We start from the raw sequence: 16744 nt of genomic DNA, 5'->3' as shown, positions 1-16744 counted from the left end.
TTAGGGGGAGTATTGACAAAAATTGTGGGGATGAACTTCCCTCTTGACTCAAAATTGTTTCGCTGGGGAATTTGGCAGTTATAAAAGTTAACTACTCCAGAAGTAAATCTAACTTTATTAAAATGGCATTGTCAATAAACAGGAAATGTTCAGCGGTAACATAGAAATCCGATTCCCTACCTCACATTGATCTTTGGAACATGGAAGTGTAAAGTTACATTCCCCTTGAAAAGATTACTTAAAGTCTTAGGAATAGATATACTATGTTCGTCAAAATTTGGCAAACTTGTTTAGATTACGAAAATACTTTTAAAATGATGGGTCTCTGAGGTGATGTCGAACCTTGCTCCTGTTGCTTTTCCTTTTCTATTTTCTTTCTTTTTATCTCCCTCTATTCCCTGCAGTCTGTCCCCTTTTCTTTTGAATCTGGGGAGAGTATGCTGGGAGAAGAGGGACTCTCCTTTTTATGATTTTTTGGACCCTATGAATGTTTTTCTATGATTTTATATTCAATGCATTATTGTTATATTAATCGAGTCCTATGTTCTGTTTTTTTCTTAAAACTTAAATAATTTTTTTGAAGTTTTGCAAAGTAGAGAAAAAAAATCAAAACAACGTACCTACAGCGCCACATTGTCCATTTTCAGCTGCCATCATTAATGGCGTTTTTCCTGAATTATCAACAGGATTCACTTGTGCATTATGACTTAAGAGCAAATGTAAACACTCTACATTGTCTGTAAAAGCAGCTGCATGAAGAGGTGTTCTGAAAGATAAATAAAGATAGATGAACGCTTGTACTCTCACAGCTAAACTTAGACCCTTATTTTGTCCAACCATACTTACTAATAACGTACTAATCACTGTATGGATTTGTGGTTGAAGATTAGTATCTTTGCAATTCACCTATTTAATCTTGTATCATTCCATCATATTTAAAGTTGGAAGAACTTACCACAAAGGAATGGAATTGTGACATTCTGATGTGCACACTCAGCTCAAATAACTCCTGTCATAAATATCATTACCACATGCAAAAACCCAGCTTAACCAATAATATGCTTCATCCACAACTTTACTTCAAAGGTAATCCTTTCTGTAGGAACTCAACACTTTTCTTGCACAATTTCCATTATCGGCCACAAAAATATAAAATGCTGAAGAAACAAAATTTGTTAGGCAGCATCTGTGGAGACAAAGATGGTTGATGTTTCAAGTTGAGATCCAACATAAAGAAGACCTGAAACATTCACTATCCCTTTATCTCTCCAGATCCAACATGACCTGGTGAATTCCTCCCACTGCTCATTGCTCTTAGCTCCAATTTCCTGTAACTACAGTCTCTGTATCTCTAGGATCAAAGATGACCCCTTTATACTAGTTTTGAAATATAGTACGATGCACACAAAGAGCTCCGTTCAGAAAACTTCATTTCACAAAGAACTATTTCAGTTATTGGACAGATTTTTTTGTGCCAATGGTTAAGATTGCATTTGAATCCAGGTCCAGAGGTGTAATAATATTCATGCCATTCAATACATCCAATTCAAAAGTTTAAGCAGTTTTAAGAGGTTTGAACCATATGAACAATGCAAGAAATACCAGTTACTGTTCTACTTTAGCCTGGTATCAAATTTAATGTAAACTTTTAAAGTATTTTCAATACCCACAAAAACAACAAAGCTAAACATTACCATTCTCATTTCCAACAACAATGATCAATAAAGCAGGACTAAAATATTCTTGATGTTAAAATGAGGTGGTTTGAGATGGAAAATTCAGTGGTTCCTCCCTCTGTTCAGGAAATTGCATAAGAAAATTATAGTTCTAATTTGTACAGTACAATATCTAAATATTTTATGCATTAAAATAAACATTATTTCACAATTAGTGTACAAATTCAAATTCAACTTGACATTAAATGAAAACTTTTTTGTACACATTTTTCACTAAAATTCAGAAAGTGTAATTACGAATTCCATTTTTTTCTTCATACCTTCCTTTGGCATCTCTGGAATCAACAACAGTTGTATCTAAAGCTTCTATTAACATTTCTGCACAATTTTCATGGTCATTTATTCTGTAAGAACAAACAAATGAGCATGGTTACACTGCCAGAGCAGAAACATCTTTGTTCAGCAAGTTACTTTCAAATATCATGCATCTTATTATCAGGGCAATGTCCTAAATTACATCCATACCAATTTATTCACATCAACAAACTCTAAGACAATCAAGTACAATTCTGTCTTTCAAACTTCAATCATCTTGCCCTGCAAAGTAAGATGTTTACAACTCTGTCCCAAAACTCCTTCCATAAACCCAAACACTTCTCTACCCTCTTTGTTCCCTGAGCCGTTCCACTGATCAATAATCTGGATACCACTTCTACTTTGGCTTGGTGTCAAATTTTGCTCAAAAAAGCTCAAAAGGGCTTTTGGATGGCTACTGCTATCACATCTTCCATTTAAAAACAAGCTGTTGTAAAGCATTTTCTTTGAAGCCACAATAACATTGAATTCTCTAGGGCATTTGGCAACGCTATTTCTGTTATGTTGCAACTCACAATGCAAGTATCTACATGTATTGTGGGTGCCATTTTAGTCCTGTAACATTTCTCCAGTGCCCTATTTTATAAGCAGTAACGAACAAAACTAATTGTTCAATTGTTTTAACAATTCACCCTCCACCCCCACACCTCCAGGTTGTCCAGCTAAACTTGAATGTGAAATTTCCTTCTGTGCCCTCCTCTATCAGAGTTCATTGCTCCCTCTACCACGGCTCTCCTCTCCCAACCCTACCCTTCATCCATGTTCTTGTAAGGCACAGTCTGATTCTGTCTGTGCTTTTACGATTTTTTTTAAGGTATTGATTTTCAGGAGCTATAATATAAAAAAGATTTTTCTTATTCCTTATGACAGACAAAAAAATGTTTTATGCTTTGTGGATATTGATCAGGCAAGGCTTATTCAAGAGAACATAAAACACCTATTGTATTTATTGTCATCTGAATTTCGTAGGTTTTTTTCAATTTTATTTATTAATCAAAATACAAGTAAATACATAATACATAATATTTGTCCCATATAGTCCCCCACCATCCAACCACCCCTCTAATCTACCCCAAAATAAAGAAAATGGAAGAGGAGATTAACTTAAATAACAACCATCAACTTTTGTCATGGTTTAATGCAACCCCAATGACCGTGGGATAAAATACTATTACAAATTCAAACCCATATAATCTCGTATACAGGTTCCAAACTTTAACAATGAAAGGATAATTATTATGTAAATTGTACGCTATTTTTTCTAATGGAATACAAGACCTCATTTCTGAATGCCACTGTTGAATACTCAAATCAGTCTCATTTTTCGAAGTAATTGCCAAACATTTTCTAGCTACAGCTTGAGCCAATCTCAAAAAAGTAATTTGAGACTTATCTAATTTTAATTCTAAACTCAATTTCTTAATATAACCCAATAAAAATATAATCGGATCAAGTAAAATTTTAAAATTTAAATAAAGCTTCTAAAGGTTCCTTAATTCTATTTCAGAAAGGTTTCACTGTCTCACATAGCCAAGTAGAGTGCAAGAAAGAGCCAACTTGGTTATGGCACCTAAAACATAGATCAGAAGGAACAAACATATTTCCTTAACTTTTCAGGAGTTAAATATAACTGATGAATAAAGTTATAATGAACCAATCTATACCTTACATTTACAATTTTAGTCATACTATCTTCACATATAGCCATCCAATCATCTTGAGAAATAGATATAGATAAATCTTTTTCCCATTTTAATTTAGATTTATGAATTACCGACTTAGGCATTTCATTCTGTAATAAAGCATACATCTCAGATATAAATCCTCTCTTGCCCCCTTCAGTAAGTAAACTTTAAAAATTTTGTAGGTTTTGAATAAAACAAATGAATTGTAAAAGTGAATGTTATTTCACTTGACATTTTTTCCATGACTTGACTGTTCAAATTTTCCAGCGACATAAATATTATTATCAGCACAAACTTTGCAGCTACCATACCACAAAGTGATGGAGCCAGTCAGGCCATCTCAAATGTGCTCCTGTAAAATGTTGTCAAGATGGGGGCCGGTAGCCTTGACCTCGTCAACCTTCATAGGAAGTGCTGCTGTGTCTTCCTGACGAACAAGGTGTTGTGGGTCCAGAATAAGTCATCCCTTAAATAAATGCACACCAAGGAACTGGTTATTCCATGATGGAATAATTGATGTGTAATGGAGAGTGGTCGACCTTCATCCTCCTTAAGTCCATAATCATCTCCTTTGTCTTGCCCACCTTCAGGCTCAGCTTGTTGTTCTCACACCATGAGAAGAGCCTTCCAACTCCTCTTTGTAAGCTGATTCATCATTGTTGCCGATGAGGCCAAGAACTTTTGTATCATTCACAAACTTGATGATTCTATTCGAACCAATTCTGGCAGTGCAGTCATGGGTCAGCAGTGTGAACCGTAACAGGCTGAAAACACAGCCGTGAAGTACGCTAGTGCTCACTATGATGGGACTTGAAATTTTGCTACCAACCTGGAGTGACTGTGATCATGCAGTTAACAAGTCCAGAATCCAGTTGCAGAGAGGAGTGTTGAGACCCAGTGAGAAGTTATCCACCAAGTGCTGAAGTAGGATTGTGTTGAGCGCCAAGCTGAAGTCAATGAACATTCTCCTGGAGTGGAGGATCAAGGTTCGATCATCTGTGGACCAGTTTGGATAGTAGACCAACTGGAACGGGTCCAATATTACTGGAAGGTACAACTTAATCCATGGCTGCTTGACGTTTGTCAGCTGGGCTACAATCCATCAGCACTTGACCAGGTATACTTAACTGGGCCTGGTGCTTCGTGTGGGCTCACCCTGCAAGTTTGGAGTGGCATGGATACCTAGGCCCCATTGAGTAGAAAGGGGAGCAAAGGAAGCAGGGTTGTGGGTATGTTAAAGGTCATGCAGTGAGCCAAATGCTGAACCACTGGGATTTCCATAGGGTCAGAAGATTATCATTGGAAATGATAGGATAAATTGATACATAAATCTGGTCAACTGTAAGAGGACGCGCAACTACCAAAATCCTGAAACTCTGTAACCTGGATTAACATCCATGGATTTTACAAAAGCAGCAACATTTGAATTACTTAGAAACATTTTTTTTTAAATCCTGTATTCATCATTTCAACTGGAAGAAAATATACAAAATAATCACAAGATTATTATTCTTCTGGTCATAATACTGAATGAAACATTTATTTTTCAGGTCCTATTTCTAACCTCAAACATTACTTACAGAATTTGGAGCGTAAAAGATAATACTTCAGCAATGGGTTTCACAACTTCTTATACATTTTCCATTGAATCTAATTCTAACTTTCAATGCAGCATTTAACAATTAATTCATCAAATATAGAAAATTAGCTCAGAATTTACTTACATCGCACAGTGCAAAGGAGTAAAAGGAGTACCAAAAAATTTTCTAAGTTCTTTTTGTTCCAGTAGAATCTCCAAACAACTTTCATGACCTAATAAAACAAAATTTCTGAATGCCTTAATCTGTGCAGAAACGAAACATCAATTCTCTTCAGAAAATAATTTTGATCCTCATGCATTATCCAAGTCAGTTTTAATGAAATCTTAACTGAGTACCCAAACTCCAATCATGAAATTTTACCCAGATTGTTCAATATTCTATGATTTTTATATTATCAACAGAAAACATTAAAAATTACCAGACTGTATTCAGCTGTCCACTATTGTGATTTTTAACAGACAATTTTTGAGGCCGCATGGTTAACATAGCAGTCAGCACAACACATTTACAGCACCAGTGTTCAGGACCGGGGTTTGAATCTCGTGGCGTCTTTAAGGAGTTTGTACGTTCTCCCCTGCATGGGTTTTCCCTGGGGGCTCCAGTTTCCTCCCACCATTTAGAACACATTGAGAGTGTAGGCTAACTGGATGTAAATTGCATGGCATTGACTCATGGGCCAAAAGGGCCTATTACCATGCTGTATGTATAAAAATTTAAAAATTCCAATCCTTGGGCTTTCCTTATTCCTCTACCTCTGCAAGAAAATCAAAAACCTCTTGTTTATTTCATACAAAGCTCAACCAAAACATTGAACTTGTATTTTGCAGGAGATAAAAGCAAATGTATCCTATATTCTCCATTAAATATAATCAAAAAAATGTTAAATTCAGTCCATGCACTGTAAATTTTATTATAAACAGCATAAGATGTTAGTAAAAAATTAAAATCATACATTTACTAATGTAAAAATATTAATTTACTTACCATTGTAAGAGGCCCAGTGCAATGGTGTATAGCCATGATTATCTGTTAACTTTGATAGAGTACTTATGGAAAGTGCTGAATGCAATAAGTTGCACAAAGTTGCATGACCGCAAGCTGCTGCAAAATGTAATGGCGTCCTTCCTTTGGAATCACGGCATAAAATAAAGGCTTCATGTTCCAACAGTGTTTCTACGCATTCTTCATGGCCGGTAACAACCTTTACAAGAAAGGCAATTAATATTTTCATCATCTACTTTTATAATGGTTTAGCTAAAAGACAAACTAACAAAGAACTATAGCACAGAACAGTTAAAGAATTCCGCAGATCAAGCAGCATCTGAAGAAAGGTGTATATCTGTGTTTCTGGTTGAGGATCTGTTTCAGGATGGTGAGGGAAGGAGAAAGACTGCCAGTAAACAGCAATACAAAGGAGGGGAGAGGAAGAAGCTGGTAGCAATAAGTGGAATGAAGTGGGGATGTGGAGGGGAAGAGGAAAAAAAAATGAACAAAAGGAGAAGAATTCCATTTAAATAAGTGAGTGTGCATGAGTTACCTAAAATTGGAAAATTTAATGTTCATTCCATTAGCTTGCAAACTATCCAAGTTTAATTTAAAATCGTGTTATTCCAATTTGCTCTCTCTCTAGTAGTAGAAATAACAAAGGACAAATAGGTTGATGTGGCCATTGCAGACCAACAGGTGTACTGCAAAAAAGGTGCTTAATCTTCGCTTGTTTTCTTGGCATGAACATTGAATTTTCCAAATTCAAATCATCCATACCCCAGTGTTTTCCTCCAACACATACTCACCAGTCCACTTAGTTGGATTTCTCTTTTGTTCACCTTTCCTATCTATCCCACATCTTCATCATACTGCTATAAATTGGCAATCTTTCCTCCTCCCTTTGAGCCTTGGTACAAGGGCTCCACCAAAAATCCTGCCTTATACCTTGTTCATCCATATACGCTGTTTGACCTGCTGAGTTCTTCCACATTTCTGTTTTTGTTCCAGATTCCAGCAATTAAAGTATCTTTTTGGGTTTTTTTGTTAAACAAATCCCAAACTAGATTGTCCAAAAGATCTCATTTACTTTGCAAAGGCAAATTACATATGAACCTATTTAAAGATCAAACTTTCAGTTTAAGAATGTGTCTAGCAATTTTGAGAACAACACAAAACATTCAATTCAATGGCAATCATTTATTATTAAAACAAACTGAAAATGAATCAATAAAGGAGATTTTATCTTGAAATTAAAAAGAGAAAATACAAGAAATATTCAGCAGGTCCAGTTTCAGAATTAAAGTTTTAGGTCAAAGACCCTTCTTGTTCTGATGAAATCTTCAATCTGAACCATTAACTGTTTCACTCTCTCAAATGATGCAGTATTTCCAGCATTTTGTTTTTATTTTAGATTTGCAGCATCTGCTGTATTTTTAATCTAACTTTATTGAACTCTTCATAGTTTAAATTTGTAAAGGCTTCAAATGTGCTATTTCAAAACCAATTCTTTGGCTGTATGTTTTAAATGGATGGCTCACCCCACGATGCAAGGCTGTACATCCTTGTTTATCTGCTGCATTTATATTTGCACCTTTTTCAAGTAACAGAGTCATGGCATCAATGTGTCCATTAGCAACAGCAAGCATCATTGGTGTTCTAGTGAAAATAATTAGAATATAATTTCATAACTGCTGATTCAACAGTTTTTTAAATAAAAACAGAACACACATGTAAAGAGTTCACAAAGAATTAAATAGCAAGGTTCAAAAGAAAATTAATAATATAAAGTTGTCTTACAAAAGCTGGCATGACTTAAAAGTGGATGGAATGAAATGCAGATAGGATACTCTGTGAAATTCTTAAGAAAAGAAATAAGGATGGAAGTTGTGATCAGCCACAAACTTACTATACTTTGTTACACGAATCGTATCAAAGGTCTGAAAAGTTGCAAATATTTTAGCTTTACTCAAAAGGGAAAGGAAAAAGCTGGCAATTAAAGATTAACAAAGTTCATGCTCAAAACAATCATCCAATGAAATTAACAGTCACTTTAAAAAAAAACTAAAAAGAACTCAACATAGAATTTCCTTTTAAGGAAAAAAAATCATATTTTGCAAACATGAGAGTTTTGGTTTTCAATCAGAGAAATGCCAAGAAAATTCAACTCTCGATTTGGTTGGATTGATTGCTTCTTGAAAATCCATCATTCCAACAGTCACTGGTTCTCCTTCAACTACTGTTATTTGAAACCTCAAAATATGTTTCTGGATTTGTCAAACACAATTTCACTTCCAGAGATTCACACATTGTTGGCCTAGTCATATGACTTAAATACTATATTACCACATGACTAGGTGGTAATTTGGAGGTCAGGAAGATGCAAATTGCTGTGTTGTTTCAGTGAGGAAAACTAGAAAATCCTCCCAACAATTTTTATGTCTGCTTTCTAGCTGCAACTCATCAATCTCCAAAGCTAGATCAAGCCACAGCTAGAAAACAAAGAAGAGGAACACAACGCTGAAAGGCAGTTTAGGAACTGGGGAAGAGTTGAAAAGCTTCAAGACAATTGAAAGTGACAGAGCAGGAGGAAAAATCAGGAAAGTCCATGCAGGGGCAAGACCAGAAAAAACTGGGGGAAGGGGGAGGAATGATTTGATTTAAGGGGCTGAAGGAGTGACTGTACAACTATTAGATTGGATCCGATAGGCAAATGAAAACCAATCAGAACTGGATTCAAGCATTCTCATCCTCTTTTTGTTGCCAGCTTTGAAGTAAGCAGTTCAATATAAATATTTAAATTAATCAACACCTCCAAGGAGATGACGGGTTACTTGCCCCTCCCCCACCCCTCCACATTGGGGTTGGGGGGGCGTATCCCACTTAATTAAATTGCAGACATTAGAGGATATATTGTGCAAATTTTCAGGTCAAATTACTTCCAAAAGTTATTCAGCTAGAGAGAGATCATAGGCAAATTTTGTCACCATACTTTCAGAAGAACTCAAAAGTTTGGAAGAGGATCAAAATATTTTATTATAAAGATTCCAGGAATGAGAGATGATGGTAATGATAGCTACATGGAAAGATATGGCTCAGTTAGAAGGCGGCCAAAAATTTTTTGATTTTTGTGTATAAAAGACTCAAACAGAAAGAAAATTTGTCTGTAGCCACACAAGAAAGTACAATCATGCAATAGTTGTTAAGATTGGGAATGCAGTCACGATAGGGTGCTGCATACGGAATCAACAGCAGCCTCAAAATGAAATTGGTGAAGAAGAAGAAATTGAATAACCCTGGGGAAAGAGCGTGAGAAATGGGTGAACTGGATTCCTCTCAAAAAGAGTTACAGTCTTAGTGGGTGATCATGATTCTGAGACCAGCATGTGTTTTGAAGAGAAACAAAGAAATCCATTGAGCTCTCAATATCCAGAAAAATGTCCAATTTTTAAAAAAAATAATTTTCTGCAGTGAAATAAAATCACTACTTACTGTCCTTTGCCATCAGTCACATCAACTGCATCCAAGCCTTCTACACACTCAATTAACATGCGTAGGCATGTTGTGTGACCGTTAGATACTACAAAAGAAAAGAGATTCACATGCTACTTGGGAAGATGTCAACATATCTTGAAAATAAAGTAAATACAAAGCAAAGATGAACTGGCCTTAAAAATGCATAGGCAAAAAAGAAATGCCAGAGTTTAATTCACTTTAAATTAGTGTTCCAAATGTTTTCTGCAAGGTCTCTTCCCTCCGTTTAGAAAATGGTGCCATGATTTGGTCATAGAACTTTACAGCATCAGGCATGAGAAGCAATTCATGATTATCTTCCAGTTTGATTTTTAATGGCAGCTTTAAACCTCATGGCAAAGCTGCAGGATATTTCAATATAAATTAAAATTACGATTAGGAGATGTAGAACATAGAACATTACAGCACAGTACAGGCCCTTCAGCCTCAAAATTGTACCAACCAACATATTCCTCCCAAAAATACTAAACCCTTCCTACCTTGTAACTATTTTTTTTCTATCCACGTCCCTAAGACTCTAATATTTCAGCCTCCGCCCCTGGCAAGGCATCCACAACTCTCTGTGTTAAAAAACACCCTGATGTCTTCTCTAAATTTTACTCCTTTCACTCTGGACAGATGTCTTCCCCAATTAATGAAGCCCAGCATTCCATTGGCCTTCTTAAGTTTCCCATCAATCTGTGTGGCACCCTTGAGAGATGAATAGATTTGGAGCCAAGGCCCTTTTGTTCCTCCACACTATTAAGTATCCAACCATTAACCCTGTACTCAGCCTTCAGGTTTGACCTTCCAAAATGCATCATCTCACACTTATTTGGATTGAACTGCATCTGCCACTTTTTCGCCCAACTCTGCATCCTGTCTATATCCTTTTGTAACCTATGACAACCTTCAGCACTACCCACAACTCCACCAACGTCCGTATCATCCTCAAACCTACTGACCCATCCTTCCACTTCTTCATCTAAGTCATTTATAAAAATCACAAAGAGCAGGGGTCCCAGAATATATCCCTGTGGAACTGCACAAATCACTGACCTCCAGCAGAATACTTCCCATCCACTATTCTTTCTACATGAAAGAGGATTTTAATCCACACAGCCAAAGTTCCATGGAACCCATGCCTCAAAGTTTTCTGAATGAGTCTATCATGGGGGTCCTTGTCAAATATCTTATTAAAATCCATTTTGACCATATCTACCATCCTAGCTTCAGCAATTTATTTTGTTACGTCCTCAAAAAACTAAATTAGGCTTGTGAGCCACAAACTTCCCCTCACAAAGTCATGCTGACTATCCCTGAGTAAACTGTACTTCTTCAAATGCTCATAAATCCTGTCCTTAAGAATCCTCTCCAACAGTTTGCATACCACTGACACAAAACTCACCAATCTATAATTTCCAGGATTCTCCCTATTACCTATTTTAAACAAGGGAGCACATTTACCATTCTCCAATCCTTCGGCACTTCCCCCGTGGCCAAGGAGGACACCAAGATCATTGCCAATACCCCAGCTATCTCTTCCTTCTCACAGCAACCTGGGGTATATGGCATCCAACCCCAGGGACTTATCAATCTTAAATGTTTTTAAGAAGATCAAAAATTTCTTCCAATCTCTTTATCGTCTGGTACACAAGCTTGTGACCTCACTTTGATCAAGGTCCTTTTCTCTAGCGAATATCAAAGCAAAGTATTCATTTAGAACCTCCTCCATCTCCAGGCACATTGCGTTCTTTATCCTTAAGCAGCCCCAATTTCATTCTCGTCATCCTTCTGTTCTTCATGTACGCATAGAACGCCTTGGGGTTCTCCTTAATCCTACTTGCCAAGGCCTTCTCATGTCTTCTTTGAGCTCTCCCAAGTTCCTTCCTGGCTACCATGTAATTATCATGAGCCCTTCCATCTCATGTATGCTTCATTTTTCCTCTTAACAAGCTGCCTCGCCTATTTTGTCAACCTCACTTCCCTTTCCTACCATCTTTTCCCAGTCTCAGTGGGGAAAAACCTATCCTGATCCCCACACAAGTGGTCCCTCAACATCCTTCACGTTATCTCTGTGCTTTCCCCTGAGAACATATGTTCCCAATTTACTCTCCCTCGTTTCTGCCTCATCCCATCATAATGATCTCCTCTTCATTTTGTCTCCTTTTATCCTTGTCCGTAGCCAGGCTAAACCCAGTGAGTTGTGGTCATGATCACCACAATGCTCCTTCCAGAGAGGTCTGCCACCCGAATGAGTTCATTACCCAGTAACAGATCCAGTATGGGCTCTCCTTTAGTTGGCTGGTCCACCTTCTATGTCAGGAATCCTTCTTGAACACACCTGACAAATTCTGCCCCACCTAGCTCTCTTACATATGTTGATTGTCTCAGTGATAATACATAGGTGGCATATATCAATGATACAAATGTCTAAATAAATGCAATTTTACTGATACTTTGGGAACTTTTAGAGTTTTATGCCTGAAGTACTCCAGGATCATTTTAAAAAGGGAGAAAACCCCTTAAGGGACATTGAATGAACATATTCACAAATATCATCAGGCATTTCCATTCTTTATCCCCATCACCGCTTGCGCATTTTGTAATCTTTTAGCTGAATTTGCATTAACAGCTGAAAATATAAAATATAAAGTACTTAACCTCAATGGAATAGTAGGAATTGAAGTTATTTCAAAGGTTGAGAAAATACTAATCTAAGCTGTACTACCTGATTAAGAGAACAAGAACAATGGAAAAGAAGCAAGAAAAAAAAGAAATTGGACAAAGGACTTGGCTATTCTTGTTTTCTGGCCTCTCAAAGACTTTCAATGATAAAAATAGGTCATAGCGGCATTCCTGAAGCCAAATTGAGAGACGTAGGTAAATAACATTGATAATAATAGTTGAATAGACTGCTCTTTAATTTCTGGAACCCAAAGACTTAATCCAATCTAATGAACAGAAATCTACAAATCTTTTGAAAAATACAAATGTCTAAAGTAGTTTCAGCTCGGATATCACTGAATCCAACTATTCATTAGTTGGAACCTAGATTCAAAAGAGATGTGTTTGGCGTTTAAAAGCTGGTAATATTTATGCAAATTGCAACTACCAAAGAAAAACCCAAGCAAGGAACAAGAAAGCTATAGATTTTATATTAACCATTTAGTTGTTGACTTCATGTTTATAATCCAAAATCTTTTCGCTGTGCATGAAATGCTCCATCAACTGCTAAACTTCACAAATTACTTTAAATTCTACAATTGTCCTTCTCACACTAAATAGAAGGATCTGATTAGAAACAGAAACTGTGAATTTTCACAAAATAATGCACTTTCTATGTTGTGCCAGAAGTTATATATTAACAATATGCCACAAGTTAAATAAATGTTGAAATACCTGCTGCATGAAGTGGGGTTCTTTTGGCCACACCATCTTTTACTAGGATGGAAGCACCTTGGTTAATGAGGGCTTCAACACATTCATTGTGACCTCTGAAAGATGATAAATCTAAGGCTGTACGTCCATTATGGTCTTTCACATCAAGATCCTCGATGGAGTGAATTAGCACTTCAAGTGCCTGGTGATGACCATTATATGCCTAAAAAAGACATTGCACAGCAATTAAGCAAAATTTAGGGAGGAATTTTACTCCAGTCTAAAAAATTTTAAACAATGGCCATCACCATCAAAATAATAAACTTACAGCCAAATGCAAAGGGCTCTTTGGGGCTGTTGAATAAGAATCATCAAAATTATGTCCAACGGCTTCCATAAGCTAAAGAAAAAAAATTCTTTTGTAGAATAAATGCAGGCATAGAAGTAATAACCAACTAATTATTTTTACTATGTCAAATACAATAAAGGTATAAAATACAGCTTAGCAGGTCACTGAACTGAAATTAACTCAAATTTGTCTAATATTACAATAAAACTACAAAATTTCTTTTGTATATCCTTATTGTTGGCTCATATTACTGGTATGTCACTTGCAATATTACAAAAAAATCTGTCAAATTAAATTTAAAAGTATGCAAAATAAAGAAATATGAAAATTGAGTTGCAGTAAAGCAACCCAGAATGTTCAAGCCTGGTGAAATCATTCCAAATGTTCATTATCATATTGTACAAAAACAGCACATTTCATTGCAGAACATTAAAATCACTGTGGTTATTTATTGCCTTTAAAACAAAGGAAAATAAACTTGCACTTCAGTTTAAAAAAATAATTAATTTTGAGGCAAAATCAATATTTTTGTTTTTATAAAAGCAAATTAAAAGTGCTACAATAAAATAAAGATCAATAGATTTATCAGCACATGCGAATGCAACAATGGCTAAAATAAAAATACCTGGAACAGGTTCACTTTTATTGGAAATTTGCTTCGGAAATAAATATTAAAAATATAATTTCACATTCAACCATGACAAATTGACCCGAATGGATTTTTTTTTTACAAAACAGAGCATTTCAATGCTATAATCTGAAGAGGCATCTTCAAATTTTTATTTGCTCTTTAGCTCATCTGGAACACAACACAAGTTCTCATTCTTTGCAGAATTAGTTCACTTTGAGAGCATGGGCTCCAACAAATGTTTTCTGTGTTTCTTTCCTGGAACTGATGCATTGTTGAATTTACACTATACTGTGCTTGTTTTCTTTCTTGCCACTATTTACAAGAATTCGTGGTGTCAGAATTAGTCAAAACAGAAGCACTAACTGGCCGAACAATGAAAGCCATTTAGTTATTGTAACTTTGAAGAGATTATTACATCTGCAATGAAATCTAGACAAAAAAAGCTTAAACTTAAAAATGTTTGTTGAAATTAAGTCTTGCAGCTCTGCAGCATATAGAAAAAAAAATCACAGGGTACAATGTACAGAATAAATGAAAACTGAACAGAAAATAATTTCAAGAAAACTGAAATTCATTCCAATAAAATAAAAGTATTGTGCAGGCATATTATAGTTACTCCATGGAGGGTTGGCTGACAATCTAATTTTTAAAAGTGAACATTAAAGTAATGGTGACAAAAAAATTTTTTTAATGGATATTCCTTCCATTTGAACAGCTAAAGAAATTCTGCTAGCAACAGATTGTATTTTGTACATGTCGGAACACTTGTTTAAAACATGCTCTTCTTAGTTGATTTTACCATTGGCATTAAAAGTAATCTACTTCCTTCAATTGCATTCACTGCATTTGGCTGCAGCCCAGTTAGTACACTATTCAGGAGTGGAAAGTCTGCAGATGCTGTAATTGTCGTATAATCACAAAAATGCTGGAGGAACTCAACTGATCTCACAGCATCCATATGAGGTAAAGATATATCACCAATATTTCGGGCCTGAGCACTTCAAGGTACATCCACAAGGTACAGTTCAAATGGGCAACTTGGTCAGCATGGACAAGTTGAACTGAAGGATTTGTTACTGAGCTATGTAACTCTATGACTTTTAACATCATGACACTATGTTTTAGCATTTTTCAAATTACATTTCATCATATTTATAGCATACAAGTTCCACAGATTTCAAAGATACTTTCAAAAACCGCAAGTCTGACATTCCATAATTATGAATTGTGGCTTTCATTGCACCTTATTTCATTGGAAACACATTCCTCTTGACCAGTCTCTCCCAATTTTTTTTGTTCATAGTTTTACTATTTTTCAATTTTATTCCAAAATTCCCTATTCCACTTCCAGGTATTTTAATGAATACAGATAGTCCCTGGGTTCCTGACAACTGTCCATAAAGCAATTTTAACTGTCAGATGTAAACAATTTCTCCCAAAACCTACTGCCCAAAATAGTTGAATTTTCCTTCCTGATGTACTACCCTTTCTCTCAATACTGCATCACACAGTCATCCATTTTCTATAGCTCCCCTTAGCACAATGATCTTCAAAGAATTCCTGTATTCCTTTCATCAGATTCTCTGTGTTCATCCCAATACTACCCACAAAGGAACATGCACTTTTTCCATTTATTCAAGAATACGATGAAGTGGTTAGAATAGCGGTTAGCAAAACGCAAAAAACAATGCCAGTGACCCAGATTCAAATCCAGCACTGTCTGTAAGGAGTTCCTAAGTTTTCCCTGAGTCTGCATGGGACGCAATCCCATGGAGAGTAATTACCTTCTCCTTGGTGTTCAGGCATTGTGGCTCTCCGACTGGTTCATCTGGAGCATCAGCTGCAATCTCCTTTCACCTAACTCACCAGATTTTAGTTTGAAAGTCCAGCTCCATGGGACTTGACGGGCTGTTAAATGCCAGCAATGTAAACTTCTACCTCCAGCTGTTCAGGAAAGCTTCAGGACTTTATTTGCCACCCCTTCAGAAGTTTCATCTTTCTGGAAACTTTAAGGCTATGAATAAGCTGGGGGAACAGCTTTTTACATACGACATGAAAACAGGTTTCAGTATTCACCACCCAAATGTTATCAATATGTTGGATGTCTTAGTAAACATTGTAAGGTTTCCAAATATCATGCAAACTATTACAGTCTCTCTCTATTTGCTGTTTCTAATGGTTCGGCAAAGGTCCTGAAACATCGCAGCTTTTGAAATTTGTAATGACCGCCTGGACCATAGGTTGGATTAGCGAAGATGTGTTTGGAGAAACACAACTTTTATACTGACATGAAATTCATCTAAATTTGTGGGATGCCAGGAGCCTTAACAACCACCAGCAAAATCTTTACTTAAATGCCTTTGCCGCTGCAGTATTTTTCCACCTCGTTAATAAAAAAATTCATTAACTAATCCTCAAACATTGTTAATATGTTCCAAGTCTTTGCATAGACACAAATTAGAGCAGTCACCTTCTGATACCCCAAAATGCTGAGGGTTTTCCAAATAATGAATGAGCAATGGCTTCAGCTTCAAGTGAAAGCACAAGCA

At 36.1% G+C, this 16744-nt stretch overlaps 1 protein-coding gene across 4 annotated transcripts in view; it reads right to left on the bottom strand.

Annotated features, from left to right (window-relative positions):
* Positions 1–16744, bottom strand: part of LOC138761810 (serine/threonine-protein phosphatase 6 regulatory ankyrin repeat subunit B-like) — a 149077-nt gene that overhangs the window by 26062 nt on the left and 106271 nt on the right. For all 4 annotated transcript variants that reach the window (XM_069934576.1, XM_069934574.1, XM_069934577.1 and 1 more), the window contains 8 exons: positions 13544–13615; positions 13237–13438; positions 9814–9901; positions 7863–7980; positions 6322–6538; positions 5461–5548; positions 1997–2080; positions 621–766 (listed from right to left, as the gene is read on the bottom strand). In XM_069934576.1, the coding sequence (XP_069790677.1) occupies positions 621–766; positions 1997–2080; positions 5461–5548; positions 6322–6538; positions 7863–7980; positions 9814–9901; positions 13237–13438; positions 13544–13615 (1015 nt within the window). The remainder of the gene's footprint in view (positions 1–620; positions 767–1996; positions 2081–5460; positions 5549–6321; positions 6539–7862; positions 7981–9813; positions 9902–13236; positions 13439–13543; positions 13616–16744) is intronic.

This window comes from Narcine bancroftii, chromosome 4 (assembly GCF_036971445.1).
Source record: "Narcine bancroftii isolate sNarBan1 chromosome 4, sNarBan1.hap1, whole genome shotgun sequence".
Taxonomy (NCBI): Eukaryota; Metazoa; Chordata; class Chondrichthyes; order Torpediniformes; family Narcinidae; genus Narcine; species Narcine bancroftii.
This window is presented reverse-complemented; position numbering and strand designations above follow the sequence as displayed.